Source organism: Eutrema salsugineum, unplaced genomic scaffold (genome assembly GCF_000478725.1).
Source record: "Eutrema salsugineum unplaced genomic scaffold, Eutsalg1_0 scaffold_1, whole genome shotgun sequence".
Classification (NCBI taxonomy): Eukaryota; Viridiplantae; Streptophyta; class Magnoliopsida; order Brassicales; family Brassicaceae; genus Eutrema; species Eutrema salsugineum.
In genome coordinates this window covers 2747576-2763991 of record NW_006256909.1, presented here as the reverse complement: position 1 = coordinate 2763991, position 16416 = coordinate 2747576, and the positions used below count along the sequence as shown (strand labels likewise).

General features: G+C 39.2%; 6 protein-coding genes across 7 annotated transcripts; 1 reads left to right on the top strand and 5 right to left on the bottom strand.

The window, feature by feature from the left end:
- Window positions 1–458: 458 nt before the first annotated feature.
- Window positions 459–2939, bottom strand: LOC18029286 (histone deacetylase 14). The gene is made up of 9 exons (XM_006412292.2): window positions 2816–2939; window positions 2472–2680; window positions 2295–2369; window positions 1928–2029; window positions 1776–1847; window positions 1640–1696; window positions 1287–1538; window positions 1029–1210; window positions 459–933 (listed from the first exon to the last, which is right to left on the bottom strand). The coding sequence occupies exons 1-9, from the start codon at window positions 2853–2855 to the stop codon at window positions 633–635; spliced, it is 1290 nt and encodes a 429-aa protein (XP_006412355.1). The 5' UTR covers window positions 2856–2939; the 3' UTR covers window positions 459–632.
- A 147-nt stretch (window positions 2940–3086) lies between these two features.
- LOC18029285 lies at window positions 3087–5966 on the bottom strand. The gene is made up of 10 exons (XM_006412291.2): window positions 5440–5966; window positions 5247–5344; window positions 5107–5152; window positions 4832–4914; window positions 4689–4753; window positions 4220–4281; window positions 3871–3930; window positions 3693–3725; window positions 3412–3477; window positions 3087–3317 (listed from the first exon to the last, which is right to left on the bottom strand). The coding sequence occupies exons 1-10, from the start codon at window positions 5872–5874 to the stop codon at window positions 3270–3272; spliced, it is 996 nt and encodes a 331-aa protein (XP_006412354.1). The 5' UTR covers window positions 5875–5966; the 3' UTR covers window positions 3087–3269.
- A 114-nt stretch (window positions 5967–6080) lies between these two features.
- Window positions 6081–8258, bottom strand: LOC18029284 (aspartic proteinase Asp1). Its single transcript, XM_006412289.2, has 8 exons — window positions 7956–8258; window positions 7751–7868; window positions 7428–7651; window positions 7109–7336; window positions 6885–7026; window positions 6598–6798; window positions 6439–6511; window positions 6081–6342 (listed from the first exon to the last, which is right to left on the bottom strand). Exons 1-8 carry the CDS (start codon window positions 8117–8119, stop codon window positions 6218–6220), a joined length of 1275 nt encoding a protein of 424 aa, XP_006412352.1. The 5' UTR covers window positions 8120–8258; the 3' UTR covers window positions 6081–6217.
- Window positions 8245–10014, bottom strand: LOC18029283 (protein ROOT PRIMORDIUM DEFECTIVE 1). Its single transcript, XM_006412288.2, has one exon. It carries the CDS (start codon window positions 9934–9936, stop codon window positions 8701–8703), a length of 1236 nt encoding a protein of 411 aa, XP_006412351.1. The 5' UTR covers window positions 9937–10014; the 3' UTR covers window positions 8245–8700.
- On the bottom strand, window positions 10014–13850 carry LOC18029282 (probable protein phosphatase 2C 62). Of its 2 annotated transcripts, none has more exons than XM_006412287.2 (9): window positions 13579–13850; window positions 12353–13296; window positions 12064–12233; window positions 11811–11877; window positions 11284–11371; window positions 11019–11185; window positions 10781–10924; window positions 10538–10666; window positions 10014–10373 (listed from the first exon to the last, which is right to left on the bottom strand). In XM_006412287.2, the coding sequence occupies exons 1-9, from the start codon at window positions 13805–13807 to the stop codon at window positions 10203–10205; spliced, it is 2109 nt and encodes a 702-aa protein (XP_006412350.1). In that variant the 5' UTR covers window positions 13808–13850; the 3' UTR covers window positions 10014–10202. The 2 variants fall into 2 exon arrangements, with proteins under 2 accessions (XP_006412350.1, XP_006412349.1); XM_006412286.2 differs by having other exon boundaries at window positions 10028–10370; window positions 13579–13848.
- Window positions 13851–14000: 150 nt separating this feature from the next.
- LOC18029281 (phospho-2-dehydro-3-deoxyheptonate aldolase 2, chloroplastic) lies at window positions 14001–16352 on the top strand. Its single transcript, XM_006412285.2, has 5 exons — window positions 14001–14535; window positions 14616–14893; window positions 14999–15275; window positions 15532–15777; window positions 15871–16352. Exons 1-5 carry the CDS (start codon window positions 14080–14082, stop codon window positions 16135–16137), a joined length of 1524 nt encoding a protein of 507 aa, XP_006412348.1. The 5' UTR covers window positions 14001–14079; the 3' UTR covers window positions 16138–16352.
- The last annotated feature ends 64 nt before the right edge of the window (window positions 16353–16416 follow it).

The following is a 16416-nucleotide window of genomic DNA, read 5'->3' as shown; positions in this document are numbered from 1 at the left end:
TGGAAGTATTTGTTAATATTTTTTACATTAGGTTTGACGGCCATCCGTTTTGGACACATTATTAAACAAATATATATACAAAAGCCATTAACTTATTGCACGTATGTTGAATCTAATCAATGATATCATCGATGTTTAGTGTTTACAATAGTTTAATAAAATTCTAAAAATGTAACATGTACAGTGGTTAATCTTCCTTTAGGTGTGTGTATTATCAGCGTGTTTTAATCCGTTTTCATAATTTATAGTTGTCAACGTTAGGAAGACATTAGTTTTTTATATAGTAAATTTTAAATTTTATTAAGAGAAAATTTTATTATATTTTACTCAAAAACTGTTTGTTATTAAACATATTTTTCAAATATCTTAGAACTTAATTTCTATTACTGTTGCTGATGTTTTCCATTTTAATAGTTATATATACTACTAATCATGTAATATAAATTTTACACTTGAAATACACGTAATTGTAATTACTTGTTTGCTTACGAAATGCAACCAGCTATTTTACTTCTAATAATACTATACTTTTCCATATATTGTTAGTCAGATACTCCCAACAGCCTTATACAAAACAGATATGTAGACAGTTTTTTAAGACTAAAATGCAAAGCCTCTTAAGTAGAGCCTCCTTATAAGCAATGAATGCTTTTGGCTCTCTCAATTGCATCTCGCACCTTTCTCATCGGTTCATCATACAAGTAAGCTGGATTATCAAACTCTGATGCCAAGCTTTCTTCCCCAAGCAATGCTCGAAACGAGTCTGCCACAGATGAAGAAAGTGATTCTAGATTGTATCCTCCTTCCAAGAAGAATACACAACGCCCTCCACATACTTCTTTAGCTAACCGCTTTATATCTTTCGCCAGTGAGTAGTATGTTCCGGTCGTGAACTGTAGATTTGCTAGTGGATCCAGGACATGAGCATCATACCTAAGCAGAGATGATGCAGCAATGAGGCAAACAAAAATTTGTAAAATATGATGATAACAGTTCAAAGATAAACGGAAAAACTTATCTTAACTCACCCAGCAGAAACAAGAATGAGATCTGGCTTGAAACGTTGAACACATGGAACAATGATTTCTTCAAAAGCTGTTCTCATTGCAATATCACCTGACCCTCCAGGTAAAGGTAAATTTAGAGTGGTGCCTTCACCTTTTCCTTTGCCTATGTCACTGATTTTCCCTGTTCCAGGATAGCTTCCATCCTGCATTTTTAATTCAGACTTTAAGACTTGTGATCATTTTTTAGCTAAATAAAAACAGAAATTCATATAGGCTTACCTGATGAGTTGACAAAAAGAATATATCAGGATCTTCAGAGAATGCATCATTTGTGCCATTCCCATGGTGAACATCAAAGTCAATTATGAAGACGCGCTTCAGACCATATGCTCGTTGGGCATGACGAGCTGCGATTGCCACATTACCAAATACGCAGAAGCCCATTGGACCTTTTGGCACGGCATGGTGTCCAGGAGGTCTTATCAACGCAAAGCCAGTGGGAGGGTCCTTGCTGTTTATAGATGCTGCGATCTGAAACATATAATCATCAAGTTGCTAAGAAATCTATAACCATTCACAACATAATGAATCTAAAGCAGTATGCAGACTAACATGGTGAGACGAGACATCACCACTGAATCAACTAAAGCCATTCCAGCGCCTGCTGCGATAAGTGAATCTTGGAATGTCTGGCACAGAGAGAAGAGACTTGAGGCAGGAAAATTGGTTCTTTCTAGAGATGTAAACCGACGAGCACAAAGCAGTTACCGTTGAAGTGGCATATGTTGGCCCAGAACCTTCAATGAAAATTAGTCCTGAATCTGAAGCTTCATCCATTGCCTAAACTAAGAATGCCTTTGTAATGTATTGGTTACTTATGGAAATAAAAGTTGTGCAGTTACACGAGACAAGTGGATAACCTTCTCAAGGCCTAAGACATAAGCCTTTTCGTGAACATTTGCAATGTCTTCTATAGTCGCATTCTTGAAATTTACGAGTTCAAGAATCTCTGAGCCACGGAACTGAAATACACGAGGAACACACATGAGAATTCATAGATATATCATATGTAATTTTTTTTCAGGAAGTGTGACAGGGAGATCTTTTCCATCGAGGAAGCAATGTTATATATATATATATATATATAAAAAAGAATATTTTGCATATGAGAAGAAATGTGAAATTCTAAAAAAGGCAGATGATATCATATAGTTCCAGACAAGTGCAAGATGTGGAAGTCTCCATTTTGATTGAGAGAGAGAGATATAAAAAAGGATCATTTCATGCCTTAGGAGTGAGCTCATTCTTGTCAAGAGCTGTAACAATGGCAGGAACTCTTGCGCTGCATTCGGGATGTGATTCCTGTAAGCAAAAAGGATTACTTTTTAAAGAAGGATGTGCAAGAAAGGATTTTGAGAGGGACAGAAAGAAACCAAATATGTGTTAAGCAAGTAAAAAAAGAACCTTGTTATGACCCAGTGCTGCAGATACACAATAGATGAGACGAGCATCCGTTAATTGTTGGGTACAAGGTAAGAGAGGATCCTTCTCTGTACCAAACGAGCAACAAATGGAAGCTCCATTGGGTTTCACAAGATGTTTTCTCCATAAACCCATCCCATTCTGATTCTTTTTCCTGCATATGTTTCTAGTCCCAGAACTTCCACCACTTTCTAAGGCAATAAAAGAAAAGAAAAAATCCAATATAAGGAAAACCCAATGTGAAAGTTGATAAAAAAAAAATACACATAAACGCTTCCAATCTAGCAAGACAGATTTGGCCGATAGAGAAGGAAGAAGAGAATTACGAGGAACATAGAGAGGTCGGACGGTAAGCGCCATGAGCATGATTGTCCCTCAATCGAGCTCAGAGGTCGTCGGAGAAGAAAATTGGAAATAGAAAGAAAAAAAAAATGATAGATTTTCTTTTATTTGAATGGATATGCTTTTTTACGGTCAATTAAAGATTTTAACATCGTTCGAGACCACTAGAAACAGGTGACACTGTACCAAGAGAGCTAATTCATAGAGGTTTCCGCTTTAGTATTTTTTATTGTTCTGGACATCTACTTTTTTTGATAATGTATCTTACAAATGATCCAACCCAAATAACATTCCATTCCGAAAAGATGACTCCATAAGAGATTTGCAAACGGAAAATTAGTTTTTACATATAAAAAATAATAAAGAGGAATAAATCACAAGTAACTGAAACTTATGGAACATGAAAAAGAAAGCTAAAAAAGGTCCCTATGAAAAACTTTAAATTCTTTCCCCAAGCAGTGATTCCAGAAGAGCCGCCTCTTCCTCCTGCCCAAACATCCACCAGTTTACCACATTTAGCATCACTTCAACAAATAACTCTAAATTACAAAGTTCAGTTCATTAAATATTCTCTACGTACCACCAAGGCATTGAATTCGGTTTCCTCGTCTATGGCACTGATCACGCCTGGATCATCTAAAAGCTCCTGTAACCCCCATTTGCATACAAGTGTGAGCTTAAATCTTCATTTTATTGACCATCACAACAAAACATAAAAATATCTTATCTTCACAGATCATCAAACTGTAGCGGTTCAGTTTTTGCTAAACATCTCTTTATTAACCCAAAAGAATCGGGATGGGTCTCAATTCTCAAACAAGTTTCATAGGAGAAAAAATTACAGAATAGAGCTTCACTTACATCATCAGCAATTTGCAGCAGCCCATTCGGATCCTGCATAGATAAAAATCTTGCCATTTATCATACTGTTTTTTCTTTCTACGTTTAGTTCCCAACGATTTCATTATTTCATGAAACTCCCTTCTGCTACAGCATGGCGTAACTTTCACAATAAACAACCAAAAAAGCAAGCTTTTACCTTGGCAGCAACAAAGAGAAGTGGATCTGAAGGCGTGTAGACCATATAGTGTGATCCATCCTGAAACAGAATTTTTATTTAGACAACGAAAAAGGGGGCACATCAAAACTCTGAATTTACGTTCTACAGTTTACAAACCCATACATTTCACAATTACTCAACTTAGGATCCACAATGCAGCACTAAATAACTCATTGGTTCAGCCTCATGACACATTGAGAGATTGAATGTCATGTCTAGTGTTTTAATATATGCTATAATAGTAACATCTCTCCAGGAAAATGTTCAGACTACTGTAAAAGGTAACTCAAACATGTCAATAAGCAAAATGCCGAAAGCAATGGTATACCAGATGGAAACACGTAATCTCAATCCCTTCAGTTGGCAAGCCTTCAACATCTTGGCCATCATCTGCAAATAGTTGATGTTCTACACATTTAATGATATGACAAAAGAAGAACACAGAACTTTAAGCTATAAGTACATGATCAGACCCGTAAAAACACCTCACAGTTAGAATGGAGAGATCTAAACATGGAAGAAAGAATACAGATAACCACATACACTTTACTAAAGATGCAAGTTCACAGGAGCATGTTATTGATACCCATCTTTGTTTTTTCCAAGGTTTTCTTCCTATTTTCGTTGTAATCACTATAATTTAATTGAAGTTCAGCCAAATATAAAGCATGATATCCTATCTCCACCGTATATATGAAGCCAAAATCAATTAGTGAGCTCATTTAGAGCAGATGCTGGGGGATCTTAATCAGAAGAACAGTCGTCATGCATAAATATCAGGAGAAAAAGCTTGTTGCCTGTGCGAAAATCGAAGACATTATCTTCCGTGTAGCAAAAGCCTCCCCTTGCAGTGTAACAGAATCTGATTTACAGTGATCAACCCATTAGATACTATCAGATACAAAGAAACATAGGACTTAGAAACAGGACATGGTCATACCCGCTGTGTACTAGATGCATATGGATCTTTGCAAGAGCATAAGCAGCAGCAGGAAGAAGAGATTCAACCTCTTCATCACTGACCTAAAAAGGCAGAAGCATTCGGATAACGTGAACGAAGGAATTTATAAATAGAGAATGGCTATTCCACAGAGAGTGACTGTTAAATTAGCATTAAAGTGCTGAAAAGCATAGTGTTGATGCATCCAAAAGGTCTCTCTTTTAAAGCAACAACAAATGGAAAACAGAGAAAGATTCATGAAGGAGAAAACTTACAGCTGACCAACCATCTATATTTGTGCTCTTCAAAATCTGAACTGGCCTGAAGGAAGAAACGAATCAATCAAGCAGAAGCAGGTAAGAAGAAGTTGCTAAAATGATAAGAGAAGAAGAAGTTAAAAACAATAGTTACTCACGTATCCACAGGGCAAAGAAGCATACACTCCTCTCCTTTACTACTTGAAAATACTCTTCTTATCACACAGTCCAAAGGGCTATTGTTTGTTGGATCAACCTGTCTCACTCACAACCAAAAAACCATTTTTTAGAAGACCAAAACTTGATTATGACCATAACCAAAAGTGAAGCTGGAGGAAAAATTGGACTGACCACAGTGGCGATTCGCTTCTTAGAGGCCATAAGAACCCTACCAGATTCATCAATCACGAACCCAGCAGGTGGTTTGGGTATGGTAGGAGGAGAGGAAGAAGAAGAATCGGAACCATCATCATCATATACCTCAAGAGCATCTGCATCTCGCAATTCCCAATCCTCCTTAGGATTCGCAGTTTTCCCCTTTTTCTTCCGTTTCTTGTTCGCACCACCACTACCACTAGCACTACTAGTCGAGGCTTTCTTCGTCGGCTGTCCCGTCTGTGGATTCAAAGCGGAGGTGATGAGGAGACGAAGATGGCGGGTGTTATTCGGGGATGAGACCGATAACGAGACGGGAAACGAAGAAGAAGGGTTCGGAAATTGATGGATATTGGAATAGGAGAGAGTCGAATTTGGTGAAGCCGAAGTTAAGGAGTATGAAAAAGCCATGGCATAGAAGCGAGAGAGACAGAGAGTGAAGAAAAAAAAAGTTGTTGATTTTGGGTTCTCCTTGAGAGAGGGATATGTGAACAAACAAATTGGCACCTTTATTGCATATTGTAATTTTTTTTTCTTGAAAATTTTAATTACAAAATTTTATAAGCTTAGAGCACAAACTGAAATTTGAATGTAATGCAGAATTTACACTATGGAACAATCTCCAATTCAGATTCAGATAAGAAAAGTTATCTCTTACATCTCTGTTTGGCAAGGTGTCTACTATAAACTTGCATTACATCTCATCTTTTTTTTTTTTTACCAAGGATTATAAACTATATATACATAACATTTCTCAATATTCATATACTTGAGCTTGAGCAGCTTTTAGCGAAGCAATTTCATCGCAGTCCGCTGGAATCCACCCGATGGATTGTTTCTCATTATCATAAATTATCATTTGATCTTGCATCGATATATCTGCCGAAATCAAAGAGAGAAAAAAGGGAGTTAAGTATGTCTAATCATGAAACCAAGATCCGGATATTACCAAGAGAATGTAATAAGACTGTATACCTCCGATGAGATTTAAGTTCTGGAGACCTATTTCTGTGCCATTTAAGATTCCTAAACACACATTCCCCTTCATCTGCAACCAAGATTTTAAAAACCATATTTTTAGCATTGTACAAACCAAGAAAAAAAAAAGCAGAAAATTTGAGAGAAAATGCTTACAGAAATGATGAGATAAGCTTCTGGGGGTATTTCAAACAGAGTTTTGGATCTCCAGCCAGTTTTGAAGCTTAAAGCTAGAGGCTTGAAATACTTCTTCACTTCTTCAATGCTCATGAAGGGTCTACGTCCTTGCCAACATAGAGGAAGCGTGTGATCATCCCTTGCTTCTTTCAACGGTTTTCCGCTTAGCTCTCTTTTTAGCTAACCAAAACACAAAAGACTTATATGAAAAAAACCGTGTCTATTCTCTATTAATTATCGTCCACGCATTTTTATAAGTTCCTTACCAAGTATGTTACTGCCTGGTACGCCTTGGAGTTGAAATACGTGTAAGAACTGCCACTATCAAAGACTGTCAATAGATTCTTCAATCCCGTTGTTCTTCCCCCGAATAGAAGTTCCCCTCCCATCGCAGGAGAGTAGTGTTTTCTGAGAGAACAATGTTTGCAAAATTAGAGCAACAAGAGAGAAAAAGATTGATCCGGTTAGCAAAGAGAAGAGGGTAAATTACGAGTTTTCACGGGCCATGGGTGTCCAAGAGACCCTTGAAGAATCATAAAGATCGTTGCCAAAAAACAGAATTCCTCCACCTAGACTGCTTAAGCAATGACCGACTACATTCTTCACATAACCTTGGCTATGAAGCTGTGACAGAATGCTTACTTTTCCCCTACCAAGCCCCAATACTCCATCTAGAGGATGATGACCCGAAGCCCCTGGGATTTGATCGTATCCGCATCTGTTACACAGAAACACCAATGAGGACTACTAGCTAGTAAACTAATTCCTTGAACCAAAGTGAAGATTTTTTACGTTCCAAAGATATATACCCGAGAGCAAGACGAGGGGTGAGCCGGAGGCCTTTTGTATAGTTCAAAGAGAAGACATCTCTAACAAGAACACCAAGAGAAGATCCTCCATCAGCATACTCAACCTCATAGTCACATTGCTCTGGAGTCTCACATCTGTGGTTACCATTGAAATGCAACGCCTTACAAAGTGGGTCATTGCAAGGAATTAGATCGTTGCTAGGCTGATAAAGTGGATGAGGTGCCTGAAACCAAAAAAAAGAGGTTCTCAAATTCGCAAGATGAAAATATGACATTGGATCCAGATCTAAAAAGAACTAAAGATGAAATTTTTATTATTATACCTCCAAGCAATGAACACAAGGAGCATCACATTGGAGCCAAGTGAGATCACTACCAGTGTCAAGATCAAGATAGTAAGGTCTTGGTGGTTGTCCTATGTTGATGGTAACATTATAATACCTGTTCCAAATCAGAGAAAAAAAATAAAAAATTTAAAGAAGAATTTCTGAAATGAGAGATTTTTTGGGGGGCAAAAAATATAAATACCCAAGAGGATAGACGTTCCCATGGACTGGGAACACGACTGAAGAGGCAGCTCTGGTGAATCTGTCAGCCGCTTTCCTCCATCTGAAATCAACTGCAGACGAGAAGCCCAAAACCAGAGACAACACCATCGACGCAATTATTAAACGGACATTCATTTTTTCCATCTTCACGGCTTGGTGGCGAAATAGTAAAATTAGAGAATAATTATTTGTATTAGCCAATCACGTGATGGTGATGATGAAGGTGGAAAAGGACAAAGGCAAAGACATTTACGAGTTGAAGATATTTATTACAAGAATTGTCTTTTTGTTGAATGCTTAAAATGGTTGTTCGCATTAGCAAAGAAATAATTTTTATTTTGGTTTGCCATAAGTAGACAGGTAAGGATTCTTGGCTTAAACCATAGGGCTTAAGAAAACAAAATATTCCAGGTTGTTTCTTGGTTAAGGTATATTGCTGATGAGAAAGAGTAGAGCCCAAAGTATATCTTGCAGCTGAAGTAAACAATCTTGTTGACATCTTTCTTCTATTCAAATTGACACAGAACAATGAGTGAAGAAAGCACCTTTTCACATCATCATCAGATCCACTTGTAGCTTTCTGGCAACGAATTTACCATTACAGAAGACAGTGATAAATATGAATGCTTAAACAACATCGTCTTCTTTTGGCTATAACCCCATCAGAGGAAAGCTACAAAGAATGAGAAAAATCGAACGTAGTTACCCACTCAAATCCGGTTATCTCATTCGATTTCATCTTCATCGTCCAATCCATTTCTATAATTAACAAGCTCTGCATCAACCTTGGCCTTTCTAGGGCTCATCAACACAAGCTCAGCTAGTCTCCTCCTAGCTAAATACACATCATTTGGTTCAACCAATTCCCCTCTCTTATACGCCTCTCTCAGAAACACCGTATGAAGCTTCCCGTAGTTTCCACGAGTCGATATGTAGAATATCCCCTGATGCTGCAAAAGAAACTCTTTCAATTTCTTAGGCAAATTCATAACGTTCCTGAAATGAGCGATCCTCTCAAGCGTGATCTTCTTCTCCACAGTCAAAGACAGCAATTCGTGGATGCAAGCAACAGCTCTCTTCTCCAATCTCTTCTGAGCTTCCAACGATCTCAGATCGTAACCCGAGATATCCTCATACGGTGACCAATAAGGAAGTCTCTGCCATTTCCAAACAGCGATTCGGAAATACTTTCCGATCTTAAACCCAGGAGGAAAGTTGACGACGAAGGAGAATCGAACATCCTCTGCGTCGATTCCTTTTGACCTATACTCAATCTCTCTAACTCTCTCAATCGCGCAAACCGATAAACTAGCTTCTCTATCCACAATCTCGATGTACTTATCTCGAGTCTCTTCGGCATCAATGAGCTTGAAGAACTCTGGGTATTTCAGAATCACCGAGTACTCGAAATCTTCAGGGAGACCGAACTCCGTTCGAGCAATCCGGACATGTTCCAGACGGATCCGACCCGTATTCGACATCATAACGAGTTTCCGCAGCCGGGTCACGGCGTCGGGTATCTGTGCGAGAACAGCTTCGTGCTCGTGGCGGATTTGATCCAAAGCCTTTCGGGTTAATCGACAATAGAGGATTCTCTGAACAGGGTGCTCGTAAATCTCGAAAACGTGTGGGAATTTGAGGAGGAAAGCTCCTGGCTCGTGCTGCTTGAAGCCGAGGCCTAAACGTCGAGCGAGCGTGTCTAGGAGAGAGATTGGGATTGTGTTGTTGGGCTGAGAGAGAATCAGGCTGTGAAATTTGACGACTTTGCGGATTTTCTTCTCGACTTCCATGTAGTTGTCGTAGCCATGGTCACGAACTCGATCCTGTTTTGTTGGAATGGAGGTCGATTGAGAGAAGGGTTTGACGAAAATTAGATGGATCGAAGGAAGAAGAAGAAGCTTCGTCGCTAGTTTGCTCTTAGGGTTTAAGGTTATTGAAGCATTTCTCAGAAAAGACTTCATCTTTTGTTTTTGGAGCTCCAAAAGCGAGTTAAGGCTGAGTCAGTTAATTTCAGTATCACTTCTGTGTTTACACTAGGTTTGGGTCGGAAACTGAATATCGGGTCGGATCCTAGACTGATCCGGCTTACATGATTGGTGAGATTTCACATGTACATCATTCCAGTAGAAAACTGGAGAATCCAGAAAAGATGTTGTAACGTTTGTGGTGCGTCTCTCTGCCTCTCCATTATTTACATTTTTACAGTCGCAGAGGAAAGACGCAAATTTTAAGTAGAGACAGATTTTACGAATGAAACGATGACAGTAACAGCATCAGGTTTACCACCATTGTAACCATCATATCCTTCTTCTTTAGCTGCGTCTGCAAACGGCGTACTCTCTGTCTCAGATCGTCCCACCTCTTGTGCCTTTGCAGCCACCAAATCTGCTATTTTCTGCTACACCGTCCAAGCATTAATCAACCTTATATAATCAAATCCCCAACACCAACAGATTGATAGGCATTTCATCTTAAACCCAATTGATAACGAGCAAGAACCGAAACTACTTGGCCAACCAAAAAAATAAATGAAAGACAATAAGAATTCAAGACAGTGAGCACCTGAGGTTCCAAACTCTGTTCTAGTGACCTGCAAACTATCGAAACAATATCTTCCTCGTACAAATTGTCAAAGAGTCCATCAGTTGCTGTGATCACAACATCGCCCTCTTCCAGATTCACATGGTAAACCTGCAGATTGTGGAGAAAGACCACATATTGTTACACATATTTTAGTTTAGATAAACCATTCAAGAGCGTCTGCTACTTAAAACAAGAAAACTCTTTTCATTATTTACTTCGTACCTGTGCAAGTTTAAAGATATCATTGCCTTGCGTAATTTGCAAGGGAAAACAAAAATGATGAAACATTGGAGATGACTTTTGCAATACTGTGCCGTCCCTAATAACCATGAATCCTGAGTCTCCGATATTGGCAATGTGGAGTTCCTACAAAAGTAAGTTTATATGATCATAGACTGACTATCACCACGCTCATTTATTATTACCCAAAAGGAATACCAATGAAATATATATGTCTCACATTATTGTCAAGATGAGCAATCAAGGCTGTCGATGATCCAGGGGACTTGATCTCATTGACACTTCTATGTAGAATTTGAATCGGATCACTTATCTTAGCAGTTTCATCAGAAACAATCTTCTGACAGTTGCTCATGAGTTCTTGAGCATACATTCCCTTATTGATTCCTGAAAGATGAACCAAACATATATTAGGCAAGAACAAATACCAAGTGACTGAGTTTCTGCAATTTTTTGAAAACTATGTGAAAAATACTAAAATGTACCTTCAAATGACCACTGAGAGACTCCATCAGCAATGCCTATCCAGTTGTGGGGAGAGATAAAATAAGCATCTTCCCGACCTGCCAATGCCTGGACATGATTATTTCTAAATTACTAACCACTTAACATAAATATAAGGATTTCAAAATATTAAATATCGTCAGAATGTTAGAAATGATGTTTTTGAGGTGGTGGGAAATGAGATCGTGATTAAAATATTCGAAGATATGATCTTAAGATAGCCTTGTAGTAAACTATTCCTTTATTATGGGGTGTTAATAATTAATATTTTGACAACTCTCCCTTACTATAGTTTATACTAAATGGAACAACGATATGTATTTGTCTAATAGGGTCCAAATCCAATTATCTTCACTAAATCTCTGAAATTGTAAGATTTTAGAAAGCAGTTTGTGAACGATACTTGCATAAGCTCCATATACCAATAAATAGGCAGCAAGCAATTGCAAAGTAACTACTTGCACCTGTTGAAAACAGGTGAACTGCAAACAGAAAGAATAACAGGTACCTTAAACGGGTTTTGGAGGGAAGCAAAACCAGAGTCCAGGTAAAATGCTTTGGACACAAGTTCTTCCCTGTTTAGATGTCAAACATCCAAAAAAAAAAGCATGCTTTTATTAAAGCTGCAATCTGATTTTCCTAGCCAGGTATGACTATATACATATACATATGATATGCATGTAAATCTGAATCTATGTAAGACCGTAGTACAGGTTGTTAAGCATTCATAAACACAAGAGTAAAATATATCAGTTGCTAACCTGCCTGCGGCCCTTTTAATGGATTCAAGACCAGCCGTTTCTGGTGCAGGAAGTGGAAGATCTTCGCCTTTTGTGTCATTGGTAGACTTAGATATGCTACCATTATCAGTTTTTGTGTCCCTCACAGTTTCATCTTCTAAGGTTGAAGCCGCATTTTCTCTTTCATTTGCCTTCATGAATGATAACTAATTAGAGTGGTGGCACTAAATACTGTTCAACAACATTCTAATGTGTCTTTCCTTCTAACACCTGTTAAAACTACTTTAAATGGTTTAAAATGATAACTTACCACCTCAGAAGTATCAATTACAGGCTTTTCAGTGATCCCATCAACGCTGCGATGTGTTGCTTCTGGTTCAACTAAAATATTCTCCTCAGCTTCAACAGTTTTCATAAGGTTTTCCTCAGACGTATCAATTAAAGGCTCTTGTACGATCTCACTAATGCTGCGATGTGTTGCTTTTGAAGTTGAAATGAGTTCATCAGGAGACACAGCAAGTGTAGCTGTTGGTTCAACGACAAGCTTCTCCTCAGCTTCAAAAGTTTTCATCGGGTTTTCACTCACATCCAAATTGTCACCAAGTTCAAAAGTGGACTGTGGACCATGTTGTGAAGTAGATGATCTAGGTCTAGCTTGAACCTCCATAGCATTTGTCTCACGGTCTCCTATTTCATTTACTGAACCTGTTTCCATGACTTGAGAAGGAAGAGGCTCTGCATTATATGACTCGACCGTGATTTCATTTTCATTAATTGGCTCAGACTTCCCAGAAACAACAGCCTTTTCTTCAGTAGAGCCACTAGGAATAGCTTCAGCCACACTAACCATGGAGGACACAATAGCAACTTTGGCTTCAACTTTATCTTCTCCCCGCGAGACATTCACTGAAGCTGAAGTGTCTTTCTTTTTCTTAGTAGGAGAACGAACCCTTTTACGATCCTTGATTTTGATGACATTGCTAAGATTGGAAGGAGCTGTTTCTTCGGTATTAGAATTGACAGATTTTTTTTTCGCATCAGATTTTTCCTTGGGAGCACCCTCGGATTCAGCAAAAGGATCCAGATCTCCCAATGTATGTCCATCTTGTTTCCTTGAAGCATCACTGGCTTCCTCTGCTATCTTAGCACGTTGCTTCTCTGCCTCCACGCATCTCGCTTTTTCTTCAGCCTCGAGATATTTCTCGATTTCACTTGCATCCCCGAACCGGAAGACATGGCTTCCATCCTTAAGCTCTGCAGATCCAAACAAGTAGCTCTAGCTTAGATTTCAAAGTAAAAATACACTTTTTATTTCTTAGCACCGGAAGCCCTCATCAGACATTTTGAAAGTAAGGGAATTTTCACGTTTGATACTCGAACATGACGTAAAACTGGTGATAAGCTAGAGGTTGAGGCTTCAGACACTTGAAAAATTAAGGGAGAAAGCTAAAATTCAAAACTTTTCCCAAGACACTAGACTGATTTCGGTGAGGAAGAGAACACAAAAGAAGAAGAAGAAAATAAAACACGGCTTACGAGTGCTGGACACGAGATCGAACTTCTCAGGAGAAGAATTCGACGGTGGAGAAGACGAAGACTGTGAAGGTGAAACAGAATTAGCCAACTGTAGCTGTGAGGACAATCGGAACTCGGGAACGGAAAATCTAACCCCACCAGCAAATCTTCCCAGTGGACGGTGGTGAAGAGAACAAGGGAAGATGAGAAAAGGAGGAGGTTGGAGAGAAAGAATCAAATGATCTGCCATAACTTAAACATTGAAGTCTGTCTATTGTTACAGATGGTTTTACACTTTAGACTAAAGATGAAGCAAAGCACTTGAAGATGATGATGATTGGGTGACGTTACAAAACCGGTGGTAACCCTCTGTTTCAATCAGATGTCTTTCGATTCGTACATACAAAATATGTGGCTACTGTTTTTTTCTTCTCTTTCATAATTTGACTATAAAAATCTTCTCTTTTCTATCCTGTGGCGAAACCAGTCGTCAATTGAATCCCAAGACCAATATCAGCGGCGATGGTGACTCTAAACGCTTCTTCTCCTCTTACGACGAAGTCGTTCCTACCGTACCATCACGCTCCTCGCCGTCCGATTACTTTCTCCCCTGTTTACGCCGTTCATTCGACTGACCCCAAGAAATCTACCCAATCAGCCTCTGCATCGGCCAAATGGAGCTTGGACAGTTGGAAATCGATGAAAGCTTTGCAATTGCCGGAATACCCAGATCAGAAGGATCTCGAATCGGTTATACATACACTTTCTTCTTTTCCTCCTATTGTATTTGCCGGTGAAGCGAGGAAGTTGGAGGAGAAGCTTGGACAAGCGGCTATGGGTCAAGCTTTTATGCTTCAAGGAGGTGATTGTGCTGAGAGCTTCAAGGAGTTCAATGCTAATAACATTAGGGACACCTTTAGGGTTCTTCTCCAGATGGGTGTTGTTCTCATGTTCGGTGGCCAGTTACCTGTTATCAAGGTCGGTTTTTTATAACTTAAAACACTCGAATAACTAACTCTCTGGAGATTAAATTCTGTGAGCTGATTGTGAGTTTTCAGGTGGGGAGAATGGCAGGTCAGTTTGCGAAGCCGAGATCGGACCCATTCGAGGAGAAAGATGGCGTGAAGCTTCCGAGTTACAGAGGAGATAACATCAACGGCGATGCTTTTGATGAGAAATCGAGGATTCCTGATCCTCATCGGATGGTTAGAGCTTATACACAATCCGTGGCTACGTTGAATCTCTTGAGAGCTTTTGCTACTGGAGGTTATGCAGCAATGCAGAGAGTTAGCCAGTGGAATCTTGATTTCACCCAACATAGTGAACAGGGTGACAGGTCCAAGCTCCCTTGTTTTGTTATGATTTTAAACTAATTGGAGTTATACTGTGTTCTTTTGTCTGAAGCGTTTTTTCTTAATTTCTGGTGTTGTGACTAAAACAGGTACCGTGAATTGGCCAATCGAGTTGATGAGGCTTTAGGATTCATGGGTGCTGCTGGACTTACCAATGCTCATCCGATCATGACTACTACTGAGTTCTGGACATCTCACGAGTGCTTGCTGCTGCCTTATGAGCAAGCACTCACCAGAGAGGATTCAACATCCGGGCTTTACTATGATTGCTCCGCTCACATGCTTTGGGTTGGAGAACGAACTCGCCAACTTGATGGCGCTCATGTTGAGTTTCTGAGGGGAATCGCTAACCCACTTGGAATCAAGGTATCTGATCATCAACTCTCTCAGTTTGGTGAATTGGAATAGAGTTAACAGTTTCCTAGCTTTGTTCGTATAGAAAGAGAAAAAAAAACACTGAAATGTTAAGTAAAAACCAATTCTTTTTTGTGGAATCTGTGTGTTGGTCTTCCCACTCAAGAACTGTTGGTAAACGATATTTAATTTCCAACCCCTACAAAGAAGGTAGAACGAATTTTTGTATGAGAAATGAAGAGATGGTGATTGGTGTGCTTTGATGCAGGTGAGTGATAAAATGGTCCCTAGTGAACTGGTTAGGCTGATAGAGATACTAAACCCTCAGAACAAGCCTGGAAGGATTACGGTTATAGTGAGAATGGGAGCTGAGAATATGCGGGTCAAGCTTCCTCATTTGATCAGAGCAGTACGTGGAGCCGGTCAGATTGTGACCTGGGTTAGTGATCCAATGCACGGAAACACCATCATGGCTCCAAGTGGGCTAAAAACTCGTTCTTTCGATGCAATCAGAGTAATAACTCCTACTTACTTCAACATATTTGCTCTATTGTAATATATTTTTCTTGCATATGATTTCATGTGTTTGGCCATTGAATTATATCAGGCGGAATTGAGAGCCTTTTTTGACGTGCATGATCAAGAAGGGAGTTTCCCTGGTGGTGTTCATTTGGAAATGACGGGGCAAAACGTGACAGAATGCGTTGGAGGGTCGCGCACCATCACTTACAACGATCTAAGCTCACGATACCACACTCACTGTGACCCAAGGCTCAATGCTTCTCAGTCCCTGGAGCTTGCGTTCATCATTGCAGAGCGTCTTCGAAAGAGAAGGCTCGGTTCTGGGAATCTTCGCTCGTCTATTGGAGTCTAGAGGATAAAAAAAACAATACTTGTCCGAGTTTGGATGTGTGTGTGTATAGAGGAGACTCTCTCTTTATTAGGCTGCTAAGTTTCAGTAACTGTTAAAGTAAAACACTATTGTTGTTTTTGTGTTGGGTTATGCTTTTGTCTTTACGCTTTACTTGATATAATGTGGTCAGTGGCCGACTTAATCAACCCGTAAATCAGTTTAATATTTAACATATAGTTTTGTCTCTTGATTTTTCTCTGGAGGATTCAAAGAATTCTTTTACGGCATCCAAAGATTGTA